At 44.2% G+C, this 18,068-nt stretch overlaps 1 protein-coding gene across 1 annotated transcript in view; it reads left to right on the top strand.

Annotated features, from left to right (window-relative positions):
- DAPP1 (dual adaptor of phosphotyrosine and 3-phosphoinositides 1) overlaps window positions 1-18,068 on the top strand; it is a 78,663-nt gene that overhangs the window by 36,744 nt on the left and 23,851 nt on the right. The window contains exon 4 of the mRNA XM_004703441.4: window positions 16,828-16,958. Within this exon, the coding sequence (XP_004703498.1) occupies window positions 16,828-16,958 (131 nt within the window). The remainder of the gene's footprint in view (window positions 1-16,827; window positions 16,959-18,068) is intronic.

The raw sequence follows: 18,068 nt of genomic DNA, 5'->3' as shown, positions 1-18,068 counted from the left end.
GCCAGAGCAAACTGGTGACCCGTGGCCATCTAATAACTCCGAGTCATGGAGATCTTATGTATGTCAAAGTAGAATGGTGTTCCATAAGGGTTTCAATGGCTGGCTTTTGGGAAAGTAGATTCCCAGGCCTTTCTTCCTAGTCTGTCTTTATCTGAAAGCTCTGTTGAAATTTGTTCTCCATCATAGCAGTACAGAAGGCTTCTTTAGCAGATGGGTTTTAGGTACATATGTGGTGCTTTGGTCAACAATCAAACCCAGATCTTTCTTGTGGAAGGTGAGAGTTCTACCACTGAACCACCAATGCCCTCATGTTCGAAAGTAAAATCTCCACACTACCGAATTTAAGCTCATGCTAAGCTTCCTTGGCCAATAATCAAACTCAGCTCTCCCTCGCAAAGGAGAGAATTCTACCACTGAATGCCAAATGCACTCCTGTTCCAAAATAATATATCCTCAATCTTGTATTTAAGCTTCCCTGTGAATGCATTTGGCCAACTAAAGAGGGCTCAGGATGAATGCATTAGGTTGCAAAGATTTATATCTTGATTCCTATAGCAGTTTTCTCCACGACTAAAACTTGCCATATTGTTATATTTCTTTGCTCTATTGTTTTTATTGTTATGTGGTTATGTTTTATTTCTTTTCAATAAAAGCCAGGAAACTAAGATGTCTATCCTCTCCTCTGCCTCTCCTATTCACTACCCCTTCAGAGATTTACTGCTATTTGAACCCCTGTTACAGGACATGGGTGCTGATGGATGTGTTCTTGACTTGCTGTCTCCAAGCCGTGGAGTTAGATTCTGCTAACTCTGTACAATAGTCCTCTTATCTGTCTCAGACAGATGAAGGCAAAGCTACCAAGGCTGGGAACAGGAGGCAAAAAACTCGTGACAGATGAGTGTTTCTATTTTACCCCTCTTGGATGGATTGACTTCAGGAAACAAGATAACACAGGGAAGTCATGATGACTCTTCAACTGTGACCCATAAAGATAGCGTATGGAAGCTGAGTTGTTACCCTATAAATATATATGCCTTTATTCTTGTTTGCTCAATCATTGGCCCCTGACATTAACTCCTAGGGATCAGGAAATAACAGAGTTATGATTTCCTGTTCATGTAAGCTGCAGTGCAAAAACTCCTCGTACACAATTTAAGTTTGATTCAAGACAACCAATACATCTTCCCGCACAGTAGACAAAGCTCTGTCAGGGTTCTCCCAAACAGGTTTTCAGAGAGAGGCGAACTAGAACGGAATCCTGCAGGTCACTTCTCTCAGCCCAGCCCTGGCTCTAGCCCAGCCTCACTTTGCAGGACTTAAAAAGGGAGTTTATTAAAGAGAAACTTTCTTATTCTCATAGAGGTACAGATCAACGCCCTGGTGGTGCAAAAGTTAAGCACTCACCACTAGCGGGAAGAAACACTAGGCGATCTGCTCCCCCAAACAGGAATCATTGCCGTAGAGTTCATAGCAATTCATAAGAACCCCATAAGACTGAGTGGAACTGCCCCATACGTTTTCCAACGTTGTAATCTTTATAGAAGCATGGGTTTGAGCAATTGGCCTTTTGGTTAACATCAAGTTCCTTAACCACTGCACCACAGGGCCCTTCCATAAAGATCACGAGCTCCTATAATTGACCATGACAATCATAGCAGCTGCCCCAGATGACATTGCCGATGCGGCAATGGGAAAGGTGCTTAAATAACCAACAACTGTCCACTTCTGCCTGGCCGTTAGCTATCAGAGCTACCGTAGAGTGAAACTAGAAATACTTGTTTCTAGTTCGTAAGAAAATATTTGCACTCAAGATAGTTAAAATTATTGACCTTAATTGATGAGTACTTCCTTACGGTATCTTTTTTCTTACTTTTATTCTACATCTATTCCCTACTCTTCAAACTCTCAAGATTTCCATTTCTTAATCTGAAAAACTAAGGTTTGCACTGCCTTAAACTCACCTCAAACCTACGTCTATTTGAAAATAAATAATGTATTAGTAAGAACGCATTTGTTGTATCCTTTTGCAATTAGCAAAGTTTCATATATGGAGTCTTGAAAATGCCCGCAACATTTTCTTTATGCTTATGCTTCTAACATGTCACTTATGTTGCATGACATTTTTATTTTAAATGTTCACATATAATTAACCACTGGTATTACTATTATGACTTTATTTATCCTAGCCACATGAGCAAGTGTGACACCAGCCAAATGCTGTATGTGTTTGTACTTACTCTTTAACATAACTGGTTGTTAGTTTTGAAGATGTTGTCTGATATTTACTTGAATGTCAAATTTCCACTTCTCCTTTTGGTTGGTTATAGGGATCTTCAAATTTGTGATAACTACCACAGCTCTTTTCCCAATATGCATTATTTGAAACCATTAGATTACATTGAAATTGATTTTATTTTGAGTATGTTTGGCACTTCTGGAAATAGTCAGTGATAACTTGGAATTTTACTAAACTGCAACCAGAAATCTCTAGTGAGTGTACATTCACTCAGAGTAGAGGCATGTCTTACTCCGTAAAGCCATGTTTGAAAAGAGGGAAAGAAAGCAAGGAGAGCTTAAAACCAACCTGTGTTGGTTCTGTGCCAGCGGTTCGGCTAGATGTTTTCACATCCATCCCATTATTTAATCTTTTCAACCACTCACAACAGATAAGTGATCCCATTTTCAGAGGAGGAAACCAACACTCAGAATCTAAGTTATGTGCCCCAACTTACACCGCTAAGCTTGTTGCTTCTCTGCTAGATGGCCACTTGTTTAACTTCAAGCCTTTAAGATCCCAGATGCTATATCTTTTGATAGCCAGGCACCATCTGCTCCTTTACCACATTTGTGTATGCACCCGTTTTGTCTTCGGCAATTGTCAGACTGCAATTTTTTTATGGGAGTAGAAAATCTTTTCTTCCTCCTGAAGAATGCCTGGTGGTTTGGAATCACTGACCTTGCAGTTAGCGCAACATATAGTCACTGTACCACCAGTATATGTAGAAAAAGGTTAAATAAAAAGTAAGCTTTAAATGAAGAAAGTAGAGGAAAATAGAAATGAGAAGCAAAGATAAAATGAAACCAACTGTTTCAAATTAATATTGACCAGGCAAGTTTTGCTTATTAAGTTTCCCAACACTCAATACTTTCGTTTCCCTTCAACAGGACTGAATGGTTAACTGTACATTAAAAATATCTGAGTCAGAAGACAGTTCAGGAGACATTTACTTTTTCCTTTACAATGAAGAAGCTGGCCTGAAGCGTCTCCTAAAGAATTCATTTTCATGTCTGATTTATCCATGTCATCTCTTGCCCACACTAGATAGAGTGCATCATTTCACAGTCATGGAGAACTTTCCTGGTGGGGATTCAGAGAGGCTACAGACAGTATGTGATAGAATGGTTAACCATGTGAGCACAAGGTTCAACTTTAGCCTCTATTTACCTGCTCTTTGTTCTCAGGCAAGTTAATGGGACCTCTCTGAGCTTCAATTCCAGCATCTTATAAAGTTGCCTTGCTGTGAAAATGGAATAAGATTAGACTGAAGACATTTAAAATAATTTTTGGCAGAACATAAGTCCTCGACCGTTATTATGTAACTGTTATTTAATGAGACTCTTGTGTGGTAATTTTGCATCATATTCTACTTCAGAACGGTAAACTCATCAGCATGTCACAAAGTGTTAGATTAGGGAAATTGATTTTATATTTGTCACACGTTTGTCATATCCTCTTTAATTTTTAAGCCAGGACCATAGTGAATTCATCTGACTAATACAATCAAGTGACCACTCAGAAAGAGAGTGACCTCCCTTGACATGGATATTTTAAGAGAGTTCTTTCTTGTACTAGCTAACTGACAAAGTGTGTATTTCCCCCCAGAAGACTGGACATCAATACCAAATCCAATTATATGTGAAGGATAATGATTTTACTAGCACCATGTTATGATGGGTTGAAGTCCATTTGCAGAACAAATAGCAAAAAAGGCAAGAGAGAGGTCTTGAATATTTCTATGACGGTGTTATAGACCTCCAGCCACTTCTGACCCAGTGACTCGAAGGACAGACTGAACTGTAATCATTACAGACACAGATGCTGGGTCTTTTCTTCGGCAGAGCTGCTGATGGGTTGAATGACCAACCTCAAGGTTAGCAGCCTAACCATCACACCATAAGTGCTTCTTGAATATTCCTATAAATGCCATTTCTCATTGATTGAAGGAGGCAGAGAAGCCCACAAAACATAATCAAATTGACAACTGTGCTCTCAAAACTGAAAAGAATAATAAAAATGAGAAGCTGTATCTTAATTTAATAAAATATATATACTGGGAGTACCCACTATGCTCTGAGTACTATTAGCTTCCAAAGAAAAAATAAACCAGCTAGTATCTTTGCCCTCAAACACTTGACAGTCTACCTAGGGATACTGCTGAGAAGGCATTAGATTTAAGGCATTAAAAGGAGAAAAAAAAACATTCTAAACAAATATTTTCCTTTTGGGAGTTAGGTGTGCCTTGTGATAGGTGCTGCCGAGCTGGTTCCGACTCACAGATGCATAGCCGAAGGGGACACTCCCTGTCCTCCCCTCCTTGTTACACGTGAGCCCATCTTTCAGCCACATGTTAAGCTCTCATGGAGGCTCTTCCTCTTGGTCATTGGCATTCCACTTTACCAAGCACATTGTTCTCTTCAAAGACATACTTCCCTGACATATGTCCCGTGTGTGTGAGATAAAGTCTCACCGTCCTCCCTTCTAAGGAGCAGTCTTTCTGTACTTCCAAGACAAATTTGTTTCTGCTTCATGTAACCCATGATACTTTCACTCTTCTTTAGCAACAACATAATTCGAATGCATCAAATCTCCCACGGCCTTCCTCATTCGCTGTCCACCTTTCACGCGCATAGGAGGAGATGGAGAATACCAGGACTCGAGTCAGGCTCTTCTTAGTCTTCAAGGTGACACCCTTGCTCGTCAAGAGGTGATGCAGAGCTGATTTGCCCAATGCAGTATGTCCTTTGGTTTCTTGACTGTGCTTCCATGAATGTTGACTGGGGATCGGAGCAAGATGAAATCCTTGACAACTTCAATGCGTGGCCTATTATGGTCTATTTCAGAAAACAAGCTAATGCCAGAGCCCAGAGACAAGTTTGACTCTTCTTCTGAATTCCCTGCTGGGGTACAAGATAAGAACCTTTCAATACCACTTAATCATGCATAATACCCAAACCAAGCTCTTTGTGCCCCATTCTATTCTGACTCATACCAACACTGTAAGACAGAATAGAAGTGCCCCCGAAGGGCTTCCGACATGGTGAGTCTTTATAGATTCATACTGGCACATCTTTCTTCTTCTCCATGGCTGGTAGCTTCCAACCACAAAGCTTTTGGCTTACAGCTAAGCACTTAACCACCACCCCATCAGGGCACCTTCGTATGTATATGTATCCTGAAAGTTTCTGTTCAGTCAGCCCCAGTGGGAATGCCTACTTCAGTCTGGTTCTGATCATCTCAAAAACGTACCTCCACTGAGCATGTCTCAAACCGGGTTTCATATCAGAGACAGGAAACAGACTCCCTCTTGTTCTGAAACTGAAGTGAAACTTGCAGTCAAGTTTCCAAGGTCTGTGGTTGCTGATCTTCCTCCCTCTTCTTCCCCTAACACCCTCGGTCTCATCGCCTTTGATTGACATCGTCCCCCTGTTCCCTGGGGTCCTTTGGGCTTGAGTGTCACTCACTAGCATCAGAGGTCCTCTCCTATGGAGCCTAGGCACTGTCTGTAGTGGAAAATATAACGAGTCTCAGTTGGGGGCTACATTATATCATTTTCTTTTGATTGCACATAATAGAAAGCAACTCTGACTACTCTCTGGGGACAGGGAGGAGGAGAATTTGAGGGAAAGATATTTGTGTATTCTCCCAGAATTCAAAAGCAAGCTAAACGACCAAGAGACAATAAAGAATCAGCTCAACCATGGCACAGCAGCAGCTGCTGGTGGACGTCTGCTTAGAGAAGAAACTCAGCGTTCCAAGACCTGAGTCCAGTCCATGCTGCCCGGGCTTCAGGAGTTCGCGGGAGATTGGTCAGGGTGGTATTCCATCACTGTGAGTTCTATGGAACCATCTCTGTAGAAGAAATCATTATCCACATAGGCATTTTGCCAAGAAGTCTATATAGTGGCCCTCTTAGGGCATGAGTAGTCAAGCAAAGGGGGCCTGTCTTTGAGGATACCAGATTTTGTTGTTGTTCTTAGGTGAGGTCACCATTTTGCATTTTTTAGTCTATTGTTTTAAAAGTTCACATCTATCTACAGTTAATTGGACACCCATGGTTGATTCTCTATCATTTCCTTCAGATAACATTTTGTGAGTTAATCTGTACAGGAGGTTTTGAAAATAGTATTTGTGTCCTCCCAATGAAGAGTTGGCGTCCTCTTGGTGGCATAGTGGGCTGCTAATCACAAGGTCAACAGTTCAAAGCCACAGTTTGTCTGTGGGAGAAAGTTAAGGATTTCTACACCCTTAAAGATTTACAGTGTCAGAAACCCATGGGAGAAGTTCTACTCCGCCCTATCGGGTTGCTCTGAGTAGCATCAACTCAATGTCAGTGAAAGAGAATGAAGATTTAAAGAGCCCTTGTGTCAGTCTGGGAAGACTTGACAAAGAAATTCATAAACACGCATGTGTGTATAAGAAAGAATTCTATATACAAGAGCAGTTAAATATTGAGAAAGCATCCCAGCCCAGTCCAGATCAGATCCATAAGTCCGATATTAGCCCATATGCCCAATACCAATATATAAAGTCCTCTTCAGACTCACGAAACACATATAATGATGCCGAGTGTAGGACAATCACAGGCCAGTGATTAGAAAGTCTTTGGATCCAGTGGTGGTGTAAGCATCTCAGCGCTGGCAGGGGTCTCCATGTGGCTTCTCCAGGTCCAGAGTTCTGGCTGCATCAAGGTAGGTCCGTGTAGCTTCTCCTCAGGGATGCCTCACAGGGAGTCAGCAGAGAGAGAATGTGTCTTCTGCCTCCCAAGAGGAAATACTGGAGCTCCCAGAATTCTTGGGAGAAGGCCATGCCCACACAGAAGCCTCACTGGTTATATCCCCCTTCACTGGTAATCCCCTCAGACAGACACTGGATTATGTAACTACCACAGCCCTGGTAGAGGGTGGTTGGGTTGAAAGCTGGGCTGCTGGTTGCAGGGCTGTTTATTCAAACCCACCAGTCACTCTGTGGGGAAAGATGAGACTGCTTGCTCCTGTCCATATTTACAGTCTCAGAAACCCTGTAGCGTAGTTCTACACAATCCTACAGGGTCTCTAGGAGTCACAATTCATTTGGTGGCAAGGAGTTTGTCTTTCATTTGTTTGTTCTCTTGGAAATTTGGTGAGTCTTGGCTAAAGCAGGGAATGGGGAACTGGACATCTTGTGCTATCCTTGCTCTAGGCCAGGGTTGTTTCTCACCTAGGAAGCTGTTTCATACCAGGCTCTTTCCTGACTTGAACCTGACCTACAACCGCATTGACTTATTCATCCATTAATTTATTCATCAAGCCTTATCATGTCATGAGCTCTATTATGTGTTGGGGACATGAAGATAATTTTGGTGCCAAACCTTCTCTGAAGGGCTCAGAGCATTTGTGCTCTGGAAATAAAGTCAATGGCTTCATGGTATATGTAGTTCCAGTGCTTAGGTAGCATTCCTGACCCAAAGATTATCTTACACTACAGCCAAACAAGCCTTTGTGCCTATGCAGCTCTCGCAAGAACTGGTGGGGCGGAATAAGGGTCCCTCCGAGATGTCCTCATTCCTCCCCAGACCTGTGCCTATGTGGTGTTACATTGCAAATTGCTGCTGAGTTGATACTGACTCAGAGCCACCTTTAGTGTTTCAGAGTGTATGCTCCATGGGGGTTGCCGATGCTGATTGTTCAGAAACAGTTTCTTTAGATCTTTCTTCCAAGCCCCGTCTGGATGGACTCCAACCTCCATCCTTTCAGTTAACAGTCAAGTGTGTTAAATGCCTGCTCCGCTGGGGACTCCTATGGTAACCAAAAACCAAAACCAAGCTCACGCCATTGAGTCAATTCTGACTCCTGGCAACCCTATAGGACAGGGTAGAACTTCCCCTGTAGGTTTTTGAGACTGTAATTCTTTGTGGGAGTAAAAAGCCCTGAAAGGAGCAGTGGGTAGTTTCAAACTGCTGACCTTAAGGTTAGCAGCCCAATGTGCAACCACTATGCCACCAGAGCTTCTTTTCCTATGGCACATGGCAGGAGAAAGTAACATTGCTAATTACCTGATCTAATGATAGGAAGATTCTCCTGAAGGATCCAAGTAGGAACATTGTAATCACAAGAATCCTTATAAGTAAACCCACGAACATCAATCTGTTTCCCACGCCTAGTGACCTATGGGACAGAGTAGAATTGTCCCATTTGGGGAAGCCCAGACTTGTGAATAGGTGGCCATAAATCTTTATGGGGAGCAGACAATCTCATCTTTCTCCCATGATTGACAGGTCCAAATTGCTGATCTTATGTTAGCAGCCCAATGGCCTAATCCACTGCACCGCCAAGACTCCTTATAAGCAAACCCAAAAAACCCACACAATTCATTGCCACCAAGTCAATTCCAACTCATGGTAACTGTGATAGTTAGGCTTATTGTGCCAACTAAGCCAATAGGTACATGTGGGCGGAGTTTAATCAGATCACAGCTTGCTTGGAATAAATAAAGACAGCTGGCATCCCATCTTCCTATTGCTCCCTAGTGATTAGACCAGTGCGCTGCTGCTTTAGCTAGTTCTCTGTCTCAACCTGTGTGCTACACTACCTGTGGGCCAAGCCAACCCGTGAATCCTGTTGCTAGAGCTTGAGATGCCTTCCAGACCTGCTTCAACACTCTGCTGGAGTGTGCTTAAATTTCTTGAGCTTGAAGCTGGTGGATCCTGTCACCGTGCTTGAGTTGGAGATCCCATCAGGGCCTGCTTCACTAAGCTCCTGAGCTACTGACTGTTGCTGACCCACCCTGCTGTCTGCTGTCTGCTTGCTTCTGGCAGACTCTGCCTGGCTTGCCTGATGGAAAACTCTATTGTTGTCTGCTTCCTTGACTTTGGACCCGGCAACCCACGTGAGTTGAAGGACTTCCAGCATATTAACTGTTTCATGAAATTGAGTTGAACTGAGCAGTCTGTACTGTTGTGTGGACTAGTTAGCTGTTATATTCCTTCTCGCTATATAAACCTATCCCCTTTTATAATCATAAGTGTCCTGGTTTTGTTTCTCTAGGTAACCCTGCCTAACACAGCAACACTCTAGGACACGGTGGAACTGCCTTTGTGGGTTTCAGAGACTACATCTTTACAGGAATAGAGAATCTCATCCTTCTCCCACACACAGCTGATGTTTTTGAACTGCCAATCTTGTGGTTAGCAGCCCATTGGGTGACCCACTATGCCACGAGTTTCCCTGATAAGCAAAAGGGGCAAAAGGCAAAAGAGTCAGACCAAGCAGGCTGGCCATGTAAGAATCTCACCTGCTGTGGCTGGCTTTGATGATGGAGGAGGGAAGGAGGCAGGCAGTGTTCAGAATCAAGAGAACAAAAGGGAACAGATTATCCTCTAGAGCCGAGGTAGGGGGCCGAGGTGTGGCTGCTGAGGGCTATTTTTATATTAATAACATCATCCTCACCCATACTGGCTAACGATGGGTCTTTCTGCTCCTGTGAACAGTGACAGTCTCAGAAACCCACAGGGGCAGTTCTATTCTGTCCTGTCGGGTCTCTATGAGTTAGCATCACTTGTTGGCAGTGAATGAGTGTATGCGATGGCTGAAACTGCTTCCCCTTGGTCAGTCCTAGGATGTTAGCTGGTATTGATTTTGTCTTATAAGGGCCTATGGGCCAGATGGTCCCCACCCCTGCTCTAGAGCCTCCAGAAACAAATATAGTCATGCAAGGGCCTTGATTCTAGACCCAAACCAAACTCTCTGTCAGCAAGTCAAGTCTGACTCTTAGCGACCCTATAAGACAAGGCAGGACTGCCCCTACAAGTTTTGGAGACTGGGAGACCCATTTTCAACTTCTGACCTGGAAGAATGTATGATCATAAATTGGGCTTCTTTTAAAACCACTAAGACTGTGGTCATTTGTTACCACAGGAGTAGTAAATTAATCCCTGTACCCTATGAAGTGTGCCTGGTTACAGGCAAGGGAAAGAGTTGACCAAGTGCTTCATCCCACGGCGTCATTGTATGAACGCATATGGAATATGCTTTGAAGACTATCTTTAATTTTTTTTCTCAATTTCCATTCACTTTCCCCCCTCATTTTCAAGCTGCTTGGCACCCTAGGCTAACAGACCCTTCTCCCTTCCTGTCAGCTGGATATGTTTGAGAGCCACTATAAAGAGTGGCGGCACTGTGTGCTAGCCACTGGGGTACTAACTGTAAGGCCAGTGGTTCAAACTCACCAGCTGCTCCAAGAGAGAAACAAAACAAGGCTCTCTGCACCCATAAGTACTGACAGCCTTGGAAACCCTATATAGAATCACTCTGAGTCAGATCTGCTTGATAGCCAGAGAAGAGGCACTGACAACCAGACTGCTGCCATTTTCATCCTTAGCACAATGCAGTATCTTCATCTCTCTTCTTAGCTTGCCATTTTAAAATGCATGTTCTCCAACACTCAGCCACTGGAACTTCATTTAAGGATCTTAAAGTATTGTATGTCAAGATGTAATTACAGCTAACATTTGGATAGTCTTTTCTCAAACACAGCCTTACTGGGAGCTTAAATCAGCTTAGTGAGTAGAGTACAGTAAGCTAGAAGCCGCGTTAGGCAGAAACCTGTCAGAGAAGGAAAACTCACAAATATTTTCACTCAGAGAGCCACCATCGAGAGTAGGAAGACAGCACCCTGTCAGAAATGGGCGATCTGCAAGACCCAGGAACACAAGGCAGTCCCGAGTCTCACTGGGCTTGCTGTACTGTTCTGAGTTGTCAGGGGGCGGAACTGAAAGCTTGGAATGGTTGTCAGAGGTCAGCAGGTTGCCAGAAACAGGGGTGGCAGGCGACCCCACTCCACTCCTGAGAGCCCAGCACCCTTTGCAGGCAGTAGGGTGCACCTGGAGGTGCATCTCCAGGATGGCCTGCTTAAGAGCTCACCCCAGTTCCCCCATGCATCTGCACCCCGTTCTCACAGCCCCTGCATCCGCAGAGCAGCTGCTCCTGATTTCAGCCCTGCGGCTTTCATTCTGACTGTACAACTCTAAGCGGCCCCCTCTCTTTAGATGACTGGATCTGTTCTCATGAAAGGGGCACGTTGACAAAAGCCAGCGCAGACAATGTGGTGGCTGCCGGAGCAGGCTCTGGGGCTTCTGATCACGACAAAAGCCATTTGCCACGGTGCTCCCAGGGCTGTTGGCATGCACTGGATGGAGAGAGAAGCGGTGGCTAGAGGCCTTGCTCTCCCTTGGGGCTGGGAGCAGAAAGCCTCTTTTCCCAGCATTCCTTCTGTGCGTTTTTAGCTGCAGAGCTTTATCTGGGCCCAAATCTCAGAAGCCACCGCTGGTTTTGCAGATGGGGTATCAGACAGACTCGGCTATGGGAGGGTGGCTTTGTCTTGTTTGTAGGTTATTCATTAGCATGTACACATTTGAACTGCTGCGAAGGTATTTTTCTTTCCTCCTGACTCTCTCATACTCCAGTGTAAGACCAGGACATCCTGCAATCCTTCAAATCAGCTTCGCAAAGAGGCCTCCCTTTACCACCTGTATAAAATATCACCCACTCTGCTCGACAGGAACAGTGGCGAGGATGGCGCAGGACCGCCATGTGTTTGTTCTGCTGTACCGAGTCAGAAGCAACTCAACAGTTCCTATAGCGCTCTTTTCACCCTCTAGTCCCTTAACTGAGATTCTTTACAGTGTGTCTTCCCATCTGGCACATTCTATTTTTATATCTTTTCAAACCCTTTGTTTAAGGTGACCAGATTTTAACATTGGTAAAGCAGGACATCATTGATAAAATTCATATCCTGGCAAAATAGCCACATGGCAGACGAAAACCGTATACCCTAGCTTGTCGTGCATTCTTTCCAAAAATCGGAACTTTTTAAAAACGCTGTGAGATGCGGGAAAAATTGTTAAAAATCGGGACTATCCCGCCAAAAGCGGGACGTGTGGTCACCTTACCTTTGTTCGTGCCCTCTAACTAGACACGAGCTCCAGAAGAGTAGGTTCTGTGTCTCCTTGGGTGACCATTGTATCCTTGCTGCCTGGACAAGCACCTGGCCCTTAGTGCAACTAAGTAAGTGTTTGGGGTTTTTAATAAATTAATGATGTTTCCACAGCCCTTCCAAGGGCTAGTACTTCCTGGACTTACTGTATGAAAGACCATGTCATAGGTAGGTGCTGCCTCGTCAGTTCTGGCTCATAGCCACACTGCAGAAAGGAGAGTGAAACACTGCCCCGCCCGGTGCCATCCGCACAATTGGTCTTGTGTCTAAGTCCATAGTGTTGTGTTGGTTTGCTTGGCTGGTTGGTTGCGTTGGGTTTCCACACACCATACAGTTCAATGGTTTGAAGATCTTTAAGAGAGTTGTGCATTGATTACACAATTTTAGAACATTTCTTGATTTTTGCTCCCCACGTCCCACCAACCTCCTCGACCATAACCCTAAGAAGCTATTCTCGCTCTGGTCTCTACAGATTTGCCTATCCTGGATTTCATATGAAGACAATCATACCAAAAAAAAAACAAAAAACCCAACAATATCAAAATAACAAAATCAAACAGAAAAAAATCTCAACCCCAAAGAAAGACAATCATAAAAACCAGAACACATGTGAAATGAGTCAAAAAGTGAAACAAATAAGGTGTTAAAATGTAACACAGAACCGTGATGTGTCTGGCTTTGTTGCACATAGAGTCGCTATGGAGACGTCACCTAACAAGGGCGGCATCTTTGCATTAATTCACTCTCTGCTGCCCCCTGTCCGCTGGAAAGGCGATTCACATCCCTAGTCAGTGGTCCAATGGAGGCTTAATCCCCGTGGGGAGCCTGCAAATGGACTTGGGGGGTTCACTCCTATCGGAGCCTTCTGCAAACCGGGTGTGTTTGAGCCCATTTTTTGTAGCCACTTTGTTCTTCAATCTCGTTCAGGGGCTTCCTCTTTTTCACGGATACTCTACTTTTGAAATAAAAAGCAAGAAGTCACACAGCATGGGGGAAAGCAAAACGAAAAGCACCCTAACCTGCCTTTTTTATAGCCAGAGTGTCTAGTTTACGAGCGACTACCAGAGAGGGGGAAGGGAAAGGTTCAAAAGGGGAAACGCTGGCAGTACTGAGTCAGAAATGCACTAAGCGCTCACTTTGAAGATCCCAAGCCCCTAAAGCCACATTTGGCCTTTCTGGCCTGGGGAACAGGGCACCTTCTTCGTCCTGGACTCTCCCCCTCCAGAAAGAATGGGCCTGTTCGTTTCGCAGTCCCCAAAGAAAAGTAAAGGCCTTGTTTTCCTGTATGTTGGATGCTAGGAGAGAGGAGAGAATGCTGCAATTCCCCCTTTTTTGAGATCCACTGATGGGTTTCAAGTTTGCTCTAGAACTGGAATGAAATGAGGACAATGTAGCCCACCCTCCTAAGCCACGCAGTGAACCGTTTTATGGGTTTTGCTTCTATGACTTTTGTGAAATCCATCTGGAAAATCTCAATTAACGTACTAGTTGCTGTTGGGTCAATTCCAGCTCATGGAGACTCCACGCATGTCAGAGTGAAGTTGCTCTCCATGAAGTTTTCAATGCTGCTTTTTCAGAAGGAGAACTCCCGGGCTTTCTTCCTAGGTGCTTCTGCACACCTCCAACTTCTGTTAACTGCTGAGTGTGTTAGGCATTTCCACCGCTCAGGGACTCAAAAAAAAAAATCTACCCATTATTTAAGCTCTAGAACAAATCTCTTTATTAATGGGAAATGCAATGTGAGTAGGCATGTTAATGAGCAGTAAACTGGAATAGCATACTTCCTTGTCCGTGAGAATGTGGTGTGGAGAGGTCACATTTTTATTTATCTCGAGGATCCCTGGTGATGGAGTGGTTTCCTGCAAACCACACAAGGTCAGCAGTTTGAAACCACCAACTGCTCCTCGAAAGAAAGACAGGCCTTTCTACTCCCATAGAGAGTCACAGCCTCAGAAATTCACAGGGGTGGTCCCACCGGTCTTCATCGGGTCACTAGGAGTCAGAATCAACTCAGTGGCAGTGAGTTTAGAGTTTGTGATCAAATCTGGTCTCTTTTATGGAGCTTTCCTGAAACCTCTCACCAAAGGGCCTCCAGCCCCTCCTGGAGGCCACCATCAGGCCTTCATTACACTGCTAGTATTGGTTTCATCACCCTGTCTGTTTGTGTTTTCAAGAGAACATGTACTCGGGCTTAAGTTGGACAAGGATAAGATGACTTCAGAGATATATCATCTGCGTGAGGGAAACCATTAGCCCGACGTCATAAGTTGGTCCAAAGGTTTGCTGGTACACAGAGCTTTAAAAAAGATTCCGGGGATCAAAGAGAAATGTCACCAAAATATGGTTGGCAGCACACCAATACACAAAACATGGTCAATGTATCACAGCTACCACTGGGACTCCCAAAGAGAGATGGGGCCATGAGTGGAAGATGTGCATTTTGTTAGATAGATGAGCTTGCAATGTGGCCCTGGGAAGTCCGCAGGGCAGTCAGGGCATGACTATGCAACACTGCGATCTCCATCAAGGACACACCCCAGGAAGCCCTTAAAGAAGCTTGTCCCTCCCTGAGCTGGTTAGATGAGTGGAGGAAATCCACTTTGCTATGCACTCTCTGAGGGCAACACTTTCCCTACCCTGTTCAATCACCTTTAAGTGTTTGTTTCTTTGGTTTGGGTTGTTTGTTTGTTTTGCAAACCATTTTAATAGAACTTCATACCATTTCATAGGTCAGGCATGTCAGGCAGTGTTGTGCAATCACTGCCACAATCATTTTGAAGAGTCTCTTCCTCATTGTACTCCTAGACATCACCTCCCCATTGCGTGCCTCACTCCTGCTGCAGCGCCCAGGCACCCTTGTTCTTGTTTTTGTCTTTGTAGATTTACCCAACCTAGGTTTCCTATGCTGAAAACCTAGATATTTAACAGAGGGTCAAGAATGCTACCAAAAATAAGAAAATGCAACAAAGATAAGCTCCATTTAGAAAAGGGAAAAAAATCAGGCAATATTAAAAACCAAAGCAAACTCAAAGCATATCAAAAGGGAGATCAAATGTCAAGGTTTTAACCATGCTGTCAGATTTACCATTTTAATCTCCTATAATTGTTTCTCTAATACTCTCTGTCTGATGTCCAAGCTATTCCCATTCCTCAGGTATGGTCAGAGGGGAATCACTGGAAGCTTTTTCCATGTGTAGGTCCTGTGAATGTATCCTGGGCTTATGCTATCATCCACAGCCTTTGCAAACCAGAACTTCGCTAAAGGCTCTGACGCCATTCCCTCCTTCAGATTTGGATTTTATAATTTATAATCCTTGGATCACAGATGTTGGTGTGCTTCTTCCTGTGGGTTTAGTTGGCATCTCACTTAGAGGGCTGCTTGTTTAAAAACAAGCCTTTAAGACCCCAGCTACTATTCTTTCTGATAGCTGAGCACCATCTAATGTCTTCACCACGCTTTGCTGTAGCACCCATATCTTCCATCTTTCCTTCTGGAGGAAATGTATGGAGCAGGGCCATGTGGTAAGAACTAATTGTTCTTAAATTGGAGCTAAGATGAAGTGCAAGTGCACAATCCATTCCTAAATCGACACTTTCTATCAGCCTCTGGTTTGCCTTAGAAACATTTTTGTTATTTTATATTAGAGAACCTTATCAACCATCTCCCTGAAGCATATGGTCCTTCTGCTGATAGTCTCATTGATTTGGCCCATGGTAATATATTTCAAACACAATTGAGAAAGGGACATTAAACAAATGTAGGCTAGTTACAAATCACAACACATGGATTATTGATTTACACAGATTAAGTCTGTGTGTGACTGGATACTGTTTATACAAACAATGGGAATTGGTGGTCAAGCAACATTTACAATAATATTTACCGATAATGCCAGACACATGTCTGCCAGAAGAATATACATCTTAATCAAGCAAGTAGGGCACTGAAGTCGTAAGTAAGTGTTAAGCAATACTCTTGGTATAACTATACTCCGCTTCTTCACCACCATGTAATTCCGGCCTTAAATCCTCGGTTACATCACCTTCTTGACTTAAATGCTTCCCCTGTCTCTCAGTAGTTCAGAGGGCCAGGAGGCCAGAAGTTGTCTCATTTTTCTTTATACCCCAGTGTCCAGTTAATGTAAGAGCCCCGGTGGCCTAGCGGATCACACGTTGGTCTACTCATCGCAAGGTCCGCAGTTCAATTCAGTCTCTCCACAGGAGAAAGCTGAGGCTTTCTGCACCCATAACGATCTGTAGTCTCAGAAACCCCAAAGGAGCCATCCTCCACTGTCCTAGAGGATCTCTGTGAATCAGAAGCCACGCGATGCCGTCGTAGTCAGTTGGGTCCAGTTCATGAGTGAGAATTGACACAACATCTCTGGGTCTAGGGTTTAGTTTCGTTCTGATCCTGCTTAAGTTCTTGGCGCCTAGCTGCTCCTCGGTGAGCGCTGAGAAGATGAACCAGTAAGGAAACGAACAAACAAGAGAGGCTACACTTGCGTCGGTTACCCAGTTCCCGGCATTTAGGGGCCCTTCCTGCCGGTGAAACGATGTGTTCATTTTGTTTCCCTCAGGCACTCTGATTGTTCTGAAGCATCCCTACCCCAGGAGCGTGGAGGAGCCTTCCATTTATGAATCCGTGCGCGTCCACACAGCCATGCAGACAGGAAGGACGGAGGATGACCTGGTGCCTGCTGCCCCTGCGGTAAGTCTGCCACCTGGACACCAGCTCACCTGGCCTCCTCCTCTGGAAGGGTGGAGTGCCTAACTACAGGTGCCCCTCCCACCCCACCCAATATAATTCTCATGTGAGCCAGAAAACTTAGACATGAGCATAAGATTTGAAGCCCATGACTCTTTTATCTGGCCTAAGGTAAATGCATTTTTTTCAAAAAAGGATATAATTTAAATTGATCATCTAACCATTTGTTGTCCCCTTTGACCCATTTTAGCTTGGTCTAGGGTTTTTCAGAGGAGCCCTGGTGACATAATGGTTATCCACGTGTTGAGCTGCTAAACTGCAAGGTCCGCAGTTCAAAACCACCAGCTGCTCCTTGGGAGAAAGTTGAGATGTCCTATTCGAGTCAAGAGTTACAGTCTTGGAAACCCATGGGGCAGTTCTAACGTGCCATGCAGGGTCACGCTGAGTCAGCGTCGACCCAGGGCAGTGTGTGAGGAATGTTTATTACTCCCTGCTTTCTTTGGATTGAAGTGTATCTGTTTTATATGTTGTGGCTACTGATGGGTTTGGGGTGTTGTTTTGTATGATTTTCTTTTTTGATGAAATCCCGGCTGAGTACATCTAGAGACATTAGCTAGATCAATAGATCCTTAGGGTTATAACGAGGAGCCCTAGTGGCATCGTGGTTACAAGTTGGGCTGCAAACCTCAAGATCAGCAGTTTGAAACCACCAGCCGCTCTGTGGGAGAAAGACAGAGCTTTCTACCCCTGCTAACAGTCCCGGTCTGGGAAAGTCACAGGGGCAGTTCTACCTCGCCCTGTGGGGTCACGATGAGTTGGCATTGACTCAATGGCTGTGAGTTTTGAGTTTAGGGTTGTGACAGGGAAAACTGGAGGGCAACGAAGAGCTAATAACAATGAATACAAGAATAAAGGAAATCATCAAAAATTGTGGTAAAAAGCACAACTCTTTAATGCATTTCAGCCATCGAATAGTATCATACACGAAGTATGTAACAATGGAAGGGTTTTAAATTTTTTAATTATAAAAACAAGACAATAGTGCTAAGAAACAAACGAACTGCTTTGCAAATGACACTTGGCATTCTCTTCCTCGGCCCTGATAGAATGAAT

This window comes from Echinops telfairi, unplaced genomic scaffold, assembly GCF_000313985.2.
Source record: "Echinops telfairi isolate 266 unplaced genomic scaffold, ASM31398v2 ScPeMD7_7468;HRSCAF=8506_0, whole genome shotgun sequence".
In the NCBI taxonomy this organism is placed as follows: domain Eukaryota; kingdom Metazoa; phylum Chordata; class Mammalia; order Afrosoricida; family Tenrecidae; genus Echinops; species Echinops telfairi.
Note: the sequence above shows the minus strand (reverse complement) of the source record. Positions and strands in the feature narration are given on the sequence as shown.